This window comes from Pinus tabuliformis, chromosome 6 (genome assembly GCF_031772625.1).
Source record: "Pinus tabuliformis cultivar Carrire ecotype Pingquan chromosome 6, CPIR1, whole genome shotgun sequence".
Taxonomy (NCBI): Eukaryota; Viridiplantae; Streptophyta; class Pinopsida; order Pinales; family Pinaceae; genus Pinus; species Pinus tabuliformis.
Window position 1 is genome coordinate 1,607,697,825 of NC_142292.1, and position 15,396 is coordinate 1,607,713,220.

Consider the following 15,396-nt stretch of genomic DNA (forward strand, 5'->3'; position numbering starts at 1 on the left):
AAATCCAAACTTCAGCATGGCGTTATATGCAACTAAAGAGGAGTGAGCTTGACCGATAGCCATACCTACAAAAGAAAAAAAAATTATTCGCCAAATCAAATGTATTCACCATAGAATGATTTATAGAAAAAATCTAAAAAAAAATCGACACAAACATTGTAAAAGATTGAATGGCTAGAAATAAAACCCGAGCTGCCGTAAGGGTTTCAAGAGCTCCTTTCATCTTTATGTAATTAAGATAAAACCTAAAAAATAGTTTTTGATAATTGTGTATTATCTTCTTCATGAATATTATTGATTTAATTATTATAGCTTGATTTATTTAGTGATTCAGTGGTACCCTTAAAACTAGTGCATTTAATACTAAATAGTGCAACCTTTTATGGTTCACCTATATAACAATGACACAACACTTATGGTGCCTTTATATAAACTTGAGTATCATGGGGAATGAAGTATATAGGGTAATGAAATTTTGTTAAAATTGTGCACTATGACATTGAAACTAGTCAAATTGATATTATTATCCACAATATTTATAATGTTAAAATTTAATTATAATAATATAATTTAATTGATGTGACCAACAATATTTATCTTCGCTGTAAATTTGATGATTTGCAAAACAACACGTGATCGAAAATGTTAAGAAAAACCATGGAATTTACAACTTCCATGGCCTTTTGTTCTTGTACCTCCACATGGGAGTTTGTTGTCTTATATATACCATTCTTTAATTCGTCGTTTTTCGAAATGGAAGATGCAGGTTTTAGGGACAGCACATCACACCGTTTCGTTTTCATAATACGAGAATTAAGGCATTAAACTTGTGATCATCCTCGTGATGGTTATTTTTCATTAATTAGGCCGATAGGCTTTCCTTTGAAACAAAGTTTTGTCGTCCTTTTTATTCTCTGGTTGACACCTGGCGTCCACATTAGGCGGGCATCTGTCGTGCAATGTTGTGCAATTTCTCTTTATTCTCGGCGATTTCCGATAACTTCCTTATCCATCAATGGTGCCAAGAACGCGGCGTCATCCATCAATGGTGCCAAGAACGTGGCGTCCTGTTTGAGAAGCCGGAAAAAGGGAGCAGAAACATTTCGCTGGAGAGCGTCGCCAGCACCAAAGCGGCGCTCGAGGCGACTAAAATGACGGCCGCCTTTCTGGTAGGGAAGCTCTCCACTGGCACGCCAGAAGTCCAGAAACAAGTCGCATATGAGCTCCGTTTGCTTGCAAAGTGCGGGATGGATAACCGTGCCTGTATCGCCGAAGCCGGCGCTATATCGCAGCTGGTGCCGCTGCTCTCATCTGAAGACCCTAAGACACAGGAAAACGCGGTTACGGCTCTGTTGAATCTTTCCATCTACGAGAACAACAAAGCTGTGATCGTCGAAGCGGCCGATTCTCTAGACTCAATAATCCAAGTCCTCAAGTCCGGTCGTAGCGTTGAAGCGAAGGAGAATGCGGCCGCTACGCTCTTCAGCCTTTCTGCTGTGAACGAATACAAGAAACTCATTGGAGAGATGCTGGACGCCATTCCGGCGCTCGTCGAGCTTCTCCGCGATGGAACCCCTTGCGGCAAACGGGACGCCGTGTCTACCCTGTTCAATCTCTCCATTAACCGCAGCAACGCGGCCAGGGTTGTGGAAGTGAGCGCGGTGCCTCTGCTGGTGAATCTTCTGACGAAAGAGGACCGTGAACGACCAGGCCTGGCCGACGATGCTCTGGTTGTGCTTGCCGTTCTGTCCGGTCAGCGCCCGGGTCTGCCTGCGGTTAGCCAGACATCGACGATTCCCATTCTGGTTGGCCTTCTCCGCTCGGCTTCTCCAAAGGGTAAAGAAAACGCCGTGGCGGTTCTGTTGCCTCTGTGCCGTCAAGGAGGCGACAATGTTCTGAACATCGTGACTATGGTTCCATCGTTGGTGCCTTCCTTGTACATTCTTCTCACGACAGGCACTCACAGCGCTAAGCGAAAAGCCACCTCATTATTGAAGATTCTACAGAGATGGGAGTCTCCTTCTCGGAAATCGTGCGCTGGAGCTGTGTTTAGAATACATCTGCACAACATCATTTCTTCCAGGTCAGGTCCGTCTTCAACTACTTTGTTTCCCTTTCCTTGCCATATCATCTCTCTCAGTGTTGTTTTGCTTCCTAGGGATTTGCTGGACTTCATTAATGATAGGTTTATGAATTTTTTTTACATGATTGTCCTCTGCTTTCTCCTTTTTCCTTCATTCATCATGATTATCCTTCAAAACAAAATCCGTTTTGATAAGAGGACATCTCTGACTTACACTGCCAACTATGGCGTCTTCGTGATAGACGCCTCACAAAACCAAGTTATGAAATAGTTTGCCGGAAGCAGGTTGTTCCATTGCTGGCACAAAATTCGATATACACAAATTGCAGAGGAAGCCAATAGATTATATCCTATGGCAATTCGTTCAAGAGTCATTGATTCAATTTCCATATTTCTTAACTCAATCGGTTCAACAAGGAGACAATAACAATTCGTGACAGTATAATCTGAATCCCGTGATAGTATAATCTGAATCCTTCCTGCTGTCATTTTCCATAGATCCACCCTTTATTTGAACTTCCTTTGATTTCTGGTTGGATCCTTTCTCAACCAAAGAATTTGGCTTGGATATTTTAATAAGACTTTAGGTGAACGCTTTCAGTACTGAGCATGGATAGTGTAATACTGAAAAGGATGCATCCCCTCAAACAACTGCAATGTTTCTCTGAATTCTTTGACATGGCTCTGTATATCTTCAGGACTGTTGGCATTTTTACATGTCTGAAAATTTAGGGACAATTCTGAAATTTTAGGCACAGGTTTGATCTAAGTCACAGGTCTGAGAATCTTTGCACAGATATGAATCATGGTGAAGGTGGAAGTGACCATGGAGGTTGGAGCCGATGGAGTTGCCATAATCAAGCTGACCAATCCGCCGGTCAATGCTCTGGCAGTAACACGTAAGGGCTGGAAATGATTTTTTACAAAATTGAAAATAGAAATCATAGAATCTGAGCTGAAACTGAAATTTTTATGTATTTGAGGGTTTTAACGATGCTTGATTTAAGGATCAGATGTTTGTTTTCATGATGTTTTTAGGTTTAAAAGGGTTTTAATTGCTGTTTTTTTAGTATTAATTATTACATGTTTTATGCTATTTTCGTTTACATTCTAGTAAAAGCTAGGGTTAATCGTCAAATCTACTGGAAACCTGTTTGTGAGATAAAATGTTGATTTTCTGATAGAAAAGATAAATTATTTGGTGTCGAATTCAGATTGGTATAAAGAGGTCTGCAGATTCTGAAAACTTCATTTTGAAAATCCTAGCACGATCCGGGGAGTGATAATTTTAAGGAAAGAAAATTAACTTATTTTATTTAAATTTTGTTTAGAAGTTTTTACAACTCTATAAAATGACAATTGTGGAAATTTGGCACAATATTGTTGAAGTTACCAGACTTGACTCTGAGAATGGATTGGCCAAAGCCCAACAGTTTGGAAATTAAATTGTCAAAGTGATCAATCTCGACTTCGAGTACGAATTGTAAAGGCCCAATATCAAGAGTTAATTTGAACTCTGGAAAAACAAGTAAATTGATTTGGGAATGTAAAAGATACACTAAATTTACTTTTCCTGGGCAGGGGTAAACACTTTTTTATGGTCTGTTAGGAGCAATAAATCCCAACTTCATCCCATAAATCCTCTATTAATGCGGGTGCTATAAATCTTTGCCGATTCATACACGAGTGGGGCTCTATTCCAGCTGCGGTTTGAACCTGGGTTGTTATTGTGGTGACTTCCTTGTCTCGACCTCTAGACCATAGCTCAACAAAGGAAAAAATACCTTTGGGGGAGAAAATGTGTTTTTGATTAATACAAGTATTTATGACAGCTATAAAATGGGAATATTAAAGACAACTCATTTTAGATTTTATATACATACACATACTTGAAATGCTATGGATTCTCGATAGGTGACACAGGTTTGTTGGTTGGCTGCTGTCAAATTAGGTTAGAAAAACAAACACAACGAGTGTCTTTTTGGGTTCTCTCTGTCTTTTAGATAGAGATGGCAAAGTCTGAAACATCACTTGAAAGTCGGAACTTATTGAATCAGTTTGACTCGCCTGTGACCTTGACTCTGAATATATAACTCGGGGTCAAGTTAGATTTGGTTTCCTCAAAGAACAGAGTTGAACTTGGAAATTTGACTCAGACGAATTAGAATAGTCTGGCGACATTCTTTAAATTTCTCATGCTTCTTTGTTTTTCTGAAGAAGCTGCTTTTTGGCCAAACAAGCATTACATTGTAGAAGTTGTACTGAATTCTCACTTTTTTTGGCAAATTTTGGATAGAGTGGGCAAAGCTTAAAGTAATCGAGGAGTCTACTCTTGTCAGAGTCATCTTCATTTTTATGGATGCTTGCTTGATCTAATCCTGAGATTGAGCTGCAAGTTAATGCAAACTATCAGCTTTTAAAGAATCTTTAGAAGGAGGTGTTAAAAAAAATATGGGACTCTGAAGTCTTGTTAATGAGAAAAGAGAGTACAAACATAAAATCAGGTCAGCCTGATGACACCTTCGCAATCAGAGATGTGATTTTGAGATTAAAGATTATGAGCATAGTTAGAAAAATGAGAATTATCTTGGACATTCTTTGTTGTGAAAATGAGTAATGAAATATGCTGATAAGCCTATGGAAAGAAAGGATATTCAAGCCTTGCAATAAAAGCATGGTTGATTACGAGAAATACATAATGTGGAATGCATAGTGTAAAAGTTAGAGCGATATCTAGAACAAATAATTGTGATAATTAATTTCAAGAAAGAGCTCTTTCCATTAGGGAATCTCATAATGCAGATTCTAGATTGTAGATCAGCATTATCAAGATCATCATAACGTAGAACCATTCATCGTTGTAATAAATTTCAAGAACAAACTTTCGGTGAACCTTGCACATACCAATTCCAAATCATAGGTAAACCTTACCAAATTCATCATATTACTGTCCAGTAAATAATTGACTACGTCATAATTTTATGTTCATTGAAAGAGAAGGCTTAATGACATACACATTTGTGTGTTGATATCTTGGTGTAAGTAATGGATTAGCATATGTGTTATCATTTAACTTAATATCTGTAGTAACCATTCAATTGGTTTTATTTACAGTTCTTGCAGGCTTGAAAGAAAAATATGACAAACCAATGAGGAGAAATGATGTGAAGGCCATTGTTGTCACTGGTATGCATGTTTTGAAGTTGTCGGTTGCAATCTAATTTTGAAGGATTGTTTGATTATAATAGTGATAGTGATATGAATGCAGTTTGCAGAAGGGATGGAAACTGTACTAAATGTTCAATGGTGTTATAAATCTTTATATATATTCATATATATAGAGAGAGATGTAAATGCTTATGTTCAAAAATCGAGATGATTTCATGTCTATGTTTCTGTTTTGGCATTGTTAGGTAATGGAGGCAAATTCTCAGGTGGTTTTGACATCAACGTTCTCCAGGAAGTACAACAGACTGGTATGCCAAACTAAGTTTTCATACAAAATTCAAATTCTGTTGTAGATTGTTTCAAAGGTTTCCATGTTTGCTCATATTCAATTCTCTGTAACTGTGTATCTAGCAGGGAACTTGTCGCATTTGGGTAGAGTTTCTGTTGATCTTATGATCAATACTATTGAAGGTAGGCGTTTGTTATATATGTTGCTTTTTTTTGTTTTCACTAAAGTTGCAAGTTGTCGGTGATATGTATGGCTGAAGTGGGGGTACTGTATCTCGGGAATGTTAGCTATTATCAAATCCACAAATAATGTATAAGATAGAGGAATGTTGCTTTTACTTTGACTTGTCATTTCAAAAAACATTATCAAATCTTGTAAAATACATTTTGCTGGATCGTTATTTTCCATATGTTATTTGAATACTATAAAGCGAAACATTATCATACCCTTGACATTTTGAGCTTTTCTAGGAATGTGCCAAAATATGGATACCTAGGCTTATTGTAGAGTATAGTTGGATTTGATGGTACAGTTAAAAGTAGCATTCTTATAGCATAGTTAGGAACTCATCAATGTATTTCCTGTATTGTAATACGTAGCTGGATATGTTGATATTGTTAACATAAAAAAATTAAGATTCTGATGGATGTTTAGGCACCCCTCAAAGTTTGGAAAAGGATTCTATGTGTTTTTAGGATGGAACCTTTTTTTGGCTCTGACCTTTTTGGCCTTTTGGTGTTGTTATAGAGGCTAAGAAACCTTCCGTAGCTGCTATTCAAGGGCTTGCACTTGGTGGTGGATTAGAATTAGCAATGGTATGTGGCAATGATTGTCCATCTCTTGTAATTTTATGTTTTGGAAGGGGAATTTTGGGAACTTACATGTTTTGAGTTATCATGGATGTATTTAATTTATGAAGTCTTGTCATGCTCGTATTTCAACCCCAAAAGCGTAGCTTGGGTTTCCAGAATTTCAATTTGGGATTATTCTAGGATTTGGAGGTAAGATTTCTCAATGTACATTTATCTGTCTCAGCAAGGCTGTCTCAGCGCTGGAAACAAATCATTACTTATTTTCCAGATAATTCATAGTAAGATTAAAATTGGAATACTGAAAAGGATGCATCCCCTCAAACAACTGCAATGTTTCTCTGAATTCTTTGACATGGCTCTGTATATCTTCAGGACTGTTGGTATTTTTACATGTCTGAAAATTTAGGGACAATTCTGAAATTTTAGGCGCAGGTTTGATCTAAGTCACAGGTCTGAGAATCTTTGCACAGATATGAATCATGGTGAAGGTGGAAGTGACCATGGAGGTTGGAGCCGATGGATTTTCCATAATCAAGCTGACCAATCCGTCGGTCAATGCTCTGGCAGTAACACGTAAGGGCTGGAAATGATTTTTTACAAAATTGAAAATAGAAATCATAAAATCTGAGCTGAAACTGAAATTTTTATGTATTTGAGGGTTTTAATGATGCTTGATTTAAGGATCAGATGTTTGTTTTCATGATGTTTTTAGGTTTAAAAGGGTTTTAATTGTTGTTTTTTTAGTATTAATTATTACATGTTTTATGCTATTTTCGTTTTCATTCTAGTAAAAGCTAGGGTTAATCGTCAAATCTACTGGAAACCTGTTTGTGAGATAAAATATTGATTTTCTGATAGAAAAGATAAATTATTTGGTGTTGAATTCAGATTGGTATAAAGAGGTCTGCAGATTCTGAAAACTTCATTTTGAAAATCCTAGCACGATCCGGGGAGTGATAATTTTAAGGAAAGAAAATTAACTTATTTTATTCAAATTTTGTTTAGAAGTTTTTACAACTCTATAAAATGATAATTGTGGAAATTTGGCACAATATTGTTGAAGTTACCAGACTTGACTCTGAGAATGGCTTGGCCAAAGCCCAACAGTTTGGAAATTAAATTGTCAAAGTGATCAATCTCAACTTCGAGTACAAATTGTAAAGGCCCAATATCAAGAGTTAATTCGAACTCTCTGGAAAAACTTGTAAATTGATTTGGGAATGTAAAATATACACTAATTTTACTTTTTCTGGGCAGGGGTAAACACTTTTTTATGGTCTGTTGGGAGCAATAAATCCCAACTTCATCCCATAAAGCCTCTATTAATGCGGGTGCTATAAATCTTCGCCGATTCATACATGAGTGGGGCTCTATTCCAGCTGCGGTTTGAACCTGGGTTGTTATTGTGGTGACTTCCCTGTCTCGACCTCTAGACCATAGCTCAACAAAGGAAAAAATACCTTTGGGGGAGAAAATGTGTTTTTGATTAATACAAGTATTTATGACAGCTATAAAACGGGAATATTAAAGACAACTCATTTTAGATTTTATATACATACACATACTTGAAATGCTATGGATTCTCGATAGGTGACACAGGTTTGTTGGTTGGTTGCTGTCAAATTAGGTTAGAAAAACAAACACAACGAGTGTCTTTTTGGGTTCTCTCTGTCTTTTAGATAGAGATGGAAAAGTCTGAAACATCACTTGAAAGTCGGAACTTATTGAATTAGTTTGACTTGCCTGTGACCTTGACTCTGAATATATAACTCGGGGTCAAGTTAGATTTGGTTTCCTCAAAGAACAGAGTTGAACTTGGAAATTTGACTCAGACGAATTAGAATAGTCTGGCGACATTCTTTAAATTTCTCATGCTTCTTTGTTTTTCTGAAGAAGCTGCTTTTTGGCCAAACTAGCATTACATTGTAGAAGTTGTACCGAATTCTCACTTTTTTTGGCAAATTATGGATAGAGTGGGCAAAGCTTAAAGTAATCGAGGAGTCTACTCTTGTCAGAGTCATCTTCATTTTTATGGATGCTTGCCTGATATAGTCCTGAGATTGAGCTGCAAGTTAATGCAAACTATCTGCTTTTAAAGAATCTTTAGAAGGAGGTGTTAAAAAAAATATGGGACTCTGAAGTCTTGTTAATGAGAAAAGGGAGTACAAACATAAAATCAGGTCAGCCTTATGACACCTTCGCAATCAGAGATGTGATTTTGAGATTACAAATTATGAGCATAGTTAGAAAAATGAGAACTATCTTGGACATTCTTTGCTGTGAAAATGAGTAATGAAATATGCTGATAAGCCTATGGAAAGAAAGGATATTCAAGTCTTGCAATAAAATCATAGTTGATTACGAGAAATACATAATGTGGAATGCATAGCGTAAAAGTTAGAGCGATATCTAGAACAAATACATATTACTAATTGGTTGAACCCTTAATTGTGATAATTAATTTCAAGAAAGAGCTCTTTCCATTAGGGAATCTCATAATGCAGATTCTAGATTGTAGATCAGCATTATCAAGATCATCATAACATAGAACCATTCATCGTTGTAATAAATTTCAAGAACAAACTTTCGGTGAACCTTGCACATACCAATTCCAAATCATAGGTCAACCTTACCAAATTCATCATATTACTATCCAGTAAGTAATTGACTACGTCATAATTTTATGTTCATTGAAAGAGAAGGCTTAATGACATACGCATTTGTGTGTTGATATCTTGGTGTAAGTAATGGATTAGCATATGTGTTATCATTTAACTTAATATCTGTAGTAACCGTTCAATTGGTTTTATTTACAGTTCTTGCAGGCTTGAAAGAAAAATATGACAAAGCAATGAGGAGAAATGATGTGAAGGCCATTGTTGTCACTGGTATGCATGTTTTGAAGTTGTCGGTTGCAATCTAATTTTGAAGGATTGTTTGATTATAATAGTGATAGTGATATGAATGCAGTTTGCAGAAGGGATGGAAACTGTACTAAATGTTCAATGGTGTTATAAATCTTTATATATATTCATATATATAGAGAGAGATGTAAATGCTTCTGTTCAAAAATCGAGATGATTTCATGTCTATGTCTCTGTTTTGGCATTGTTAGGTAATGGAGGCAAATTCTCAGGTGGTTTTGACATCAACGTTCTCCAGGAAGTACAACAGACTGGTATGCCAAACTAAGTTTTCATACAAAATTCAAATTCTGTTGCAGATTGTTTCAAAGGTTTCCATGTTTGCTCATATTCAATTCTCTGTAACTGTGTATCTAGCAGGGAACTTGTCGCATTTGGGTAGAGTTTCTGTTGATCTTATGATCAATACTATTGAAGGTAGGCGTTTGTTATATATGTTACTTTTTTTTGTTTTCACTGAAGTTGCAAGTTGTCGGTGATATGTATGGCTAAAGTGGGGGTATTATCAAATCCACAAATAATCTATAAGATAGAGGAATGTTGCTTTTACTTTGACTTGTCATTTCAAAAAACATTACCAATTCTTGTAAAAGGCATTTTGCTGGATCGTTATTTTCCATATGTAATTTGAATACTATAAATCGAAACATTATCATACCCTTGACATTTTGAGCTTTTCTAGGAATGTGCCAAAATATGGATACCTAGGCTTATTGTAGAGTATAGTTGGATTTGATGGTACAGTTAAAAGTAGCATTCTTATAGCATAGTTACGAACTCATCAATGTATTGGTAAAGGATTCTACATGTTTTCCTGTATTTTAATACGTAGCTGGATATGTTGATATTGTTAACATAAAAAAATTAAGATTCCGATGGATGTTTACGCACCCCTGAAAGTTTGGAAAAGGATTCTATGTGTTTTTAGGATGGAACCTTTTTCTGGCTCTGACCTTTTTGGCTTTTTGATGTTGTTATAGAGGCTAAGAAACCTTCCGTAGCTGCTATTCAAGGGCTTGCACTTGGTGGTGGATTAGAATTAGCAATGGTATGTGGCAATGATTGTCCATCTCTTGTAATTTTATGTTTTGGAAGGGGAATTTTGGGAACTTACATGTTTTGAGTTATCATGGATGTATTTAATTTACGCAGTCTTGTCATGCTCGTATTTCAACCCCAAAAGCGCAGCTTGGGTTTCCAGAACTTCAATTTGCGATTATTCCAGGATTTGGAGGTAAGATTTCTCAATGTACATTTATCTGTCTCAGCAGGGCTGACTTCATACTGTGGTATAGCCAATTTTAATCTTACTATGAATTATCTGGAAAATAGGTAATGATTTGTTTCCAGCGCTGAAGACTCTTAAATGAAGAAGACAGCATGCAGGCTTTTATATTTTATATTTTATTGCGAAGTTATTTGTGGCTTCTTGAGGGTTGATTTTCCCATGCTTTAAACCTGTCAGATCATTGGACTGTCATAGCTCCTGGCGTGCATGTTATTGTTGTATCTATGAATGGGTTTTTCTGCTTCTTGGCTTCGATCATGACTATATGGGGTGGCCTTCTGCACTGATTTCCATCTGCATTCATCATCATGAGCTAGAGAGTCTATGATGTGTTTTGTCTTATAAGTTGGCATGTGTTCTGTTTGATCATTCTTTTGTGTCTTCGATCATGGTTTCAGTATTCTGGATATAGTCTTATGCTTGAACCAACATCTCTGCTACAAAAATTCAACATTTCCAATTTAATAATCCTATCGGCCTCTCTTTGTACCTTTTGGGACAATTGCTAGTATATATATATATATATATATATAGAGAGAGAGAGAGAGAGAGAGAGAGAGAGAGAGATATATATATATATATATATATATATATATATATATATATATATATATATATAATCTTAAACTTATATATAATCTTATGGTTATATCGATGAATCCGTGGTCATAAGACGAGACTAAAGGCATAAAACTTGTGATCAGCATGATAATTATTTTTTTCGTTTCAGAGAAGGCATAAAACTTGTGATTAACTTATAATTAACATGTTTTTAAAACTTTTTATCATGAATTATATAACTTCAAAACTTTAGATCTTTACATGAAAGACAATTGCCTTACTTGGTGGGTTTTTGGGTTTTCCTCCTCATCCAGGTTCTAGTCCCACTTACCCAAGTTCTAGTCCCACTGAGATTGAGATGCTCATTCCTTGGGAGTAATTTCTATATGAAAGATAACTAGCTCATCTAGATTTTTACATGAAAGCTAACTGGCTCACCTATACACTCGTGGGTTTTTGGGTTTTCCTTCCCACCCAGGTTCTAGTCCCAGTGAGATTGAGATGCTCGCTCCTTGGGAGTAATTTCTATATGAAAGATAACTAGCTCACCTAGATTTTTACATGAAAGCTAACTGGCTCACTTAGACACTCGTGGGTTTTCCTCCCCACCCAGGTTCTAGTCCCACTGAGATTGAGATGCTCACTTCTTGGGAGTAATTTCTACATGAAAGATAACTAGCTCACCTAGATTTTTACATGATAGATAATTGGCTCGCCTAGACACTGGTGGGTTTTTGGGTTTTCCCTGAATGTGGCTAGTATCAATAATCTCCATGGAATATTTTAGAATATTCATAGTAGTATTCATAAATTAAAGGCTAAGATCTATGTCCAAAGTAATTATGCGATTTTTTTCCTTTTAATTAAATTGATTACTTACAAAATTGTCATATAAACAAGTGTCATATGAAATGAGTTATGGTTTTTTGGGCACTTGGTGTTGATAAGACATGGCATTGGCCATACTTACAAATTAAGAATCTCCATGTAAACTAGTTCACCTAGATTTCTACATGAAAGATAACTGGCTCACCTAGACTCAGATGAGTTTTTTGTGGATGTAGCTAGTATCAATAATCTCGATGGAATATTTTAGAATATTCATAATAGTATTCATAAATTAAAGGCTAAGATTTATGTCTAAAGTAATTATGTTTTTTTTTTCCTTTTTAATTAAAAACATAGTTACAAATCAAACGAGAAAATTGTTTTTTTTTTCCTTTTTAATTAGAAACATAGTTACAAATCAAACGAGAAAATTACCTAGTACCTGTTTTTTTGAGGTAGCAAAAAATCAGCCGATTTTGAAAAGTGGTGATTTAGAATACACTTTTTTTTGGAGCATATTTTTGGAACTTTAAATTTTCTTATGTATCAAATATGAATTTTTTTTTTTAAATGTTAGCGATTTTCATGTTAATTTTGACAAGTGTTGATGCATCATCAACACATTTTTTTAAGGCTTATTTGTTGTGTATCAAGTATGAACGTTTTTTTAAGGCTTATTTTTTTGTATCAAGTATGAACATTTTTTTAAGACTTATTTTTGTGTATCAAGTATGAACATTTTTTTTAAGTGTTAGTCATTTTCATCTTGATTCTGAAAAGTGTTGATGCAACACCAACCTTTTTGTTTAGAGAGCTTATTTTTTACACTTTAAATTTTCTAATGTATCAAGTGTGGATGTTTTTTTTTAAACGTTGGTGATTTTAATGTTGGTAATAAAACATACAAATCAAATATAACAAAAAATCAAATAAAAAACTATATCAAAAAATAAATAAATGAGAAAATAATTTCAAAAAAACACATAATTTAAAGAAAAATAAATAAAATTTAACCAAAAAAACATCAAAACCAATTTTTTAAAATTAAATAATAATAATAATAATAATAATTAAAAAAAATTATGCATTGCTCTTAGTGAACGTTAATCATCATCATCAATGAAATAAAATTATTAAAATTAAAATAATTAAAATTTAAATATTAAAAAAAAAAAAAAATTAATTTTAAAATTTTATTTTAATCTTAATTTTTATTTTTTTAATGTGTTTGTTTTCACATTTTGTTTTTTTTGTTGTTAAAAAAAATGTTTTAATGTTTTTAAATATTTTATTTTTTATTTTTTTAATGCTATTTATTATAGGTTTAATTTATATATATATATATATATAGATATATATATATATTAATTATTTCTTTTAAAGTTTTTTTAATTTTCTTTTTTCCAATTATTTTTATTGGTTTTTTTTTTTATGTTTTCTTTTTTAAATTTTATTTTAAAGTTTAGTATGTTTTTTTTTTTTAATCTCAATATTGGTTATCTATTTTAGATGTTTCTTTCTTTCTTATTTTTTTTTGTCTATTTTTTTACTTCTTTATGTTTAATTTTTTTTGTTATGTTTTTAATTTTTTATGTTAAAATATATATTTTTATTTACTTCTTATTATTATTTTTATTTTTTTTTGTGAATTTTTTGTTTTAATTTTTATTGTTTCTCATATTCTATATATATATATATATATATATATATATACTTATTATTATTATTATTATTATTATTTTGTGTTTTTATGTTGTTTTAGTTTTTCTTCCAATGTTTTCATACTCTCAACATATTTTTATTAGATATGTATGTCAAAATAAAAAATAGGTAGAAGTAATAAGTCTATGAGAACAATTTTTTGTTAATGGTGTACAATTTTTTTGTTGATGGTGTACTTCCTTAACTGTGGATAGGATTCTAGAAATGACAAAAAAAATTGCATAATATTCAATATGTTTATTAGTTTCGATTTATTAAATTCAAAAATAATAATAATAATATTAAATCATTATAGTTTTTTAACACAATTTGTGAATTTGAAAGTCTTAAAATTATTTTAAAATAAAATATTGACATAAATTTCCAAAAAAACAAATGTTTTAATGCAAAGATTATCAAAAACTCCAAAATCAAATATAAATTCATTTGTTTTGTAAAGTTGTTCATTCATCATAACTGAAGTGTTTCCTATCAGCGACTTCAATACATTATATAAAAAATACATTATATTTAATAAATTGTTATTAATATGATAAACTTAAAATAAAAATAAATTAATATAAATTAAATGGTAATAATTTTTTAAAATAATATTAACACCATGGCTGAAAATTGTTGGAATTTTAAGGATTTTCATAGAGGTAATATTTTATCTTTAACGTCATGTCTATCGTTGGAATTTTAAGATTTTTTAGAGTCATGATATTTTATCTTGAATGTCATTATTAAAAGATGTTGACAATTTACCCCGAAAAGACATTATTTAACATCAACACTTTACGTTTTTTAGGATTTTTTTGCACAAAAAAAATAGGCTTTTACTTCCATTTTTAAAAAATGTTGAAAATTTATCCCGGAAATTAAAAAAGAAGAAGAAGAAGAAGAAGAAGAAGGAGGAGGAGGAGGAGGAGGAGGAGGTTATTCCAACATCAACACTTTTCATTTTCAGACTGTTTTTTCATGTTTTTTTTGGATTTTTGGGCTAGAGTAATCGTTTTGAAGTAATAGTTCTCGTTTGATTGGTAACTATGTTTAAATTGATTAATTAAAAAAGGCCATATAAGCAAGTGTCATATGAAATGAGTTATGGTTTTTTGAGCATATGGTATTAATAAGGCATGATATTGGCCATACTTACAAATTAAGAATCTCCATGTAAAGTGAGGGTGAAATTTCATGGTTAAGAATTTTGTTACATGTCTTTTTAAATGTATATAAGTTTAACTTGTATAATTCATTTTATAAAAAAAATTACCTGAATAAGAATATATATTTGTATTTGTCTGTATCAAATGAGTTTCACACTGAAGTACATTTCCTTACTTTCACTTTTGTTTTTAGACCCTAATCTATCCATACTACCACATTTTCTACAACGACTCCATACATAACTTAGAAAAATGGAGTTTTGGAGGTATAGACCTTATAAAACTTGCCACTGAAAAACAAAATTTACATTTCATTATTTGCTTAATCTCAGATAAAATTGAGTCTACTCATATCCTGAGCAGGCTCATTCAAATCAAAACATATAGGTGGCAAAGGAGCACTTGAACTCGCTGAAACATGTTGACAGTCTTCCAAGTTGTTCACTTGTATCTTGAGCGTCTCGATTATCATTTTCAATTCGTCCTTTTCTTGACACATCACATCTAATTCATCATCTTGTTTGGCTATTCAAACCTTTAGCTTAAATTGCTTCTCCATAAGATTTGAAATTG

General features: G+C 33.2%; 1 protein-coding gene across 1 annotated transcript; it reads left to right on the top strand.

The window, feature by feature from the left end:
* The first annotated feature begins 959 nt into the window (after positions 1 to 959).
* LOC149265029 (U-box domain-containing protein 1-like) lies at positions 960 to 11,054 on the top strand. Its single transcript, XM_089401550.1, has 6 exons — positions 960 to 2,088; positions 9,169 to 9,240; positions 9,468 to 9,530; positions 9,637 to 9,693; positions 10,257 to 10,324; positions 10,429 to 11,054. The coding sequence occupies exons 1-6, from the start codon at positions 960 to 962 to the stop codon at positions 10,579 to 10,581; spliced, it is 1,542 nt and encodes a 513-aa protein (XP_089257676.1). The 3' UTR covers positions 10,582 to 11,054.
* The last annotated feature ends 4,342 nt before the right edge of the window (positions 11,055 to 15,396 follow it).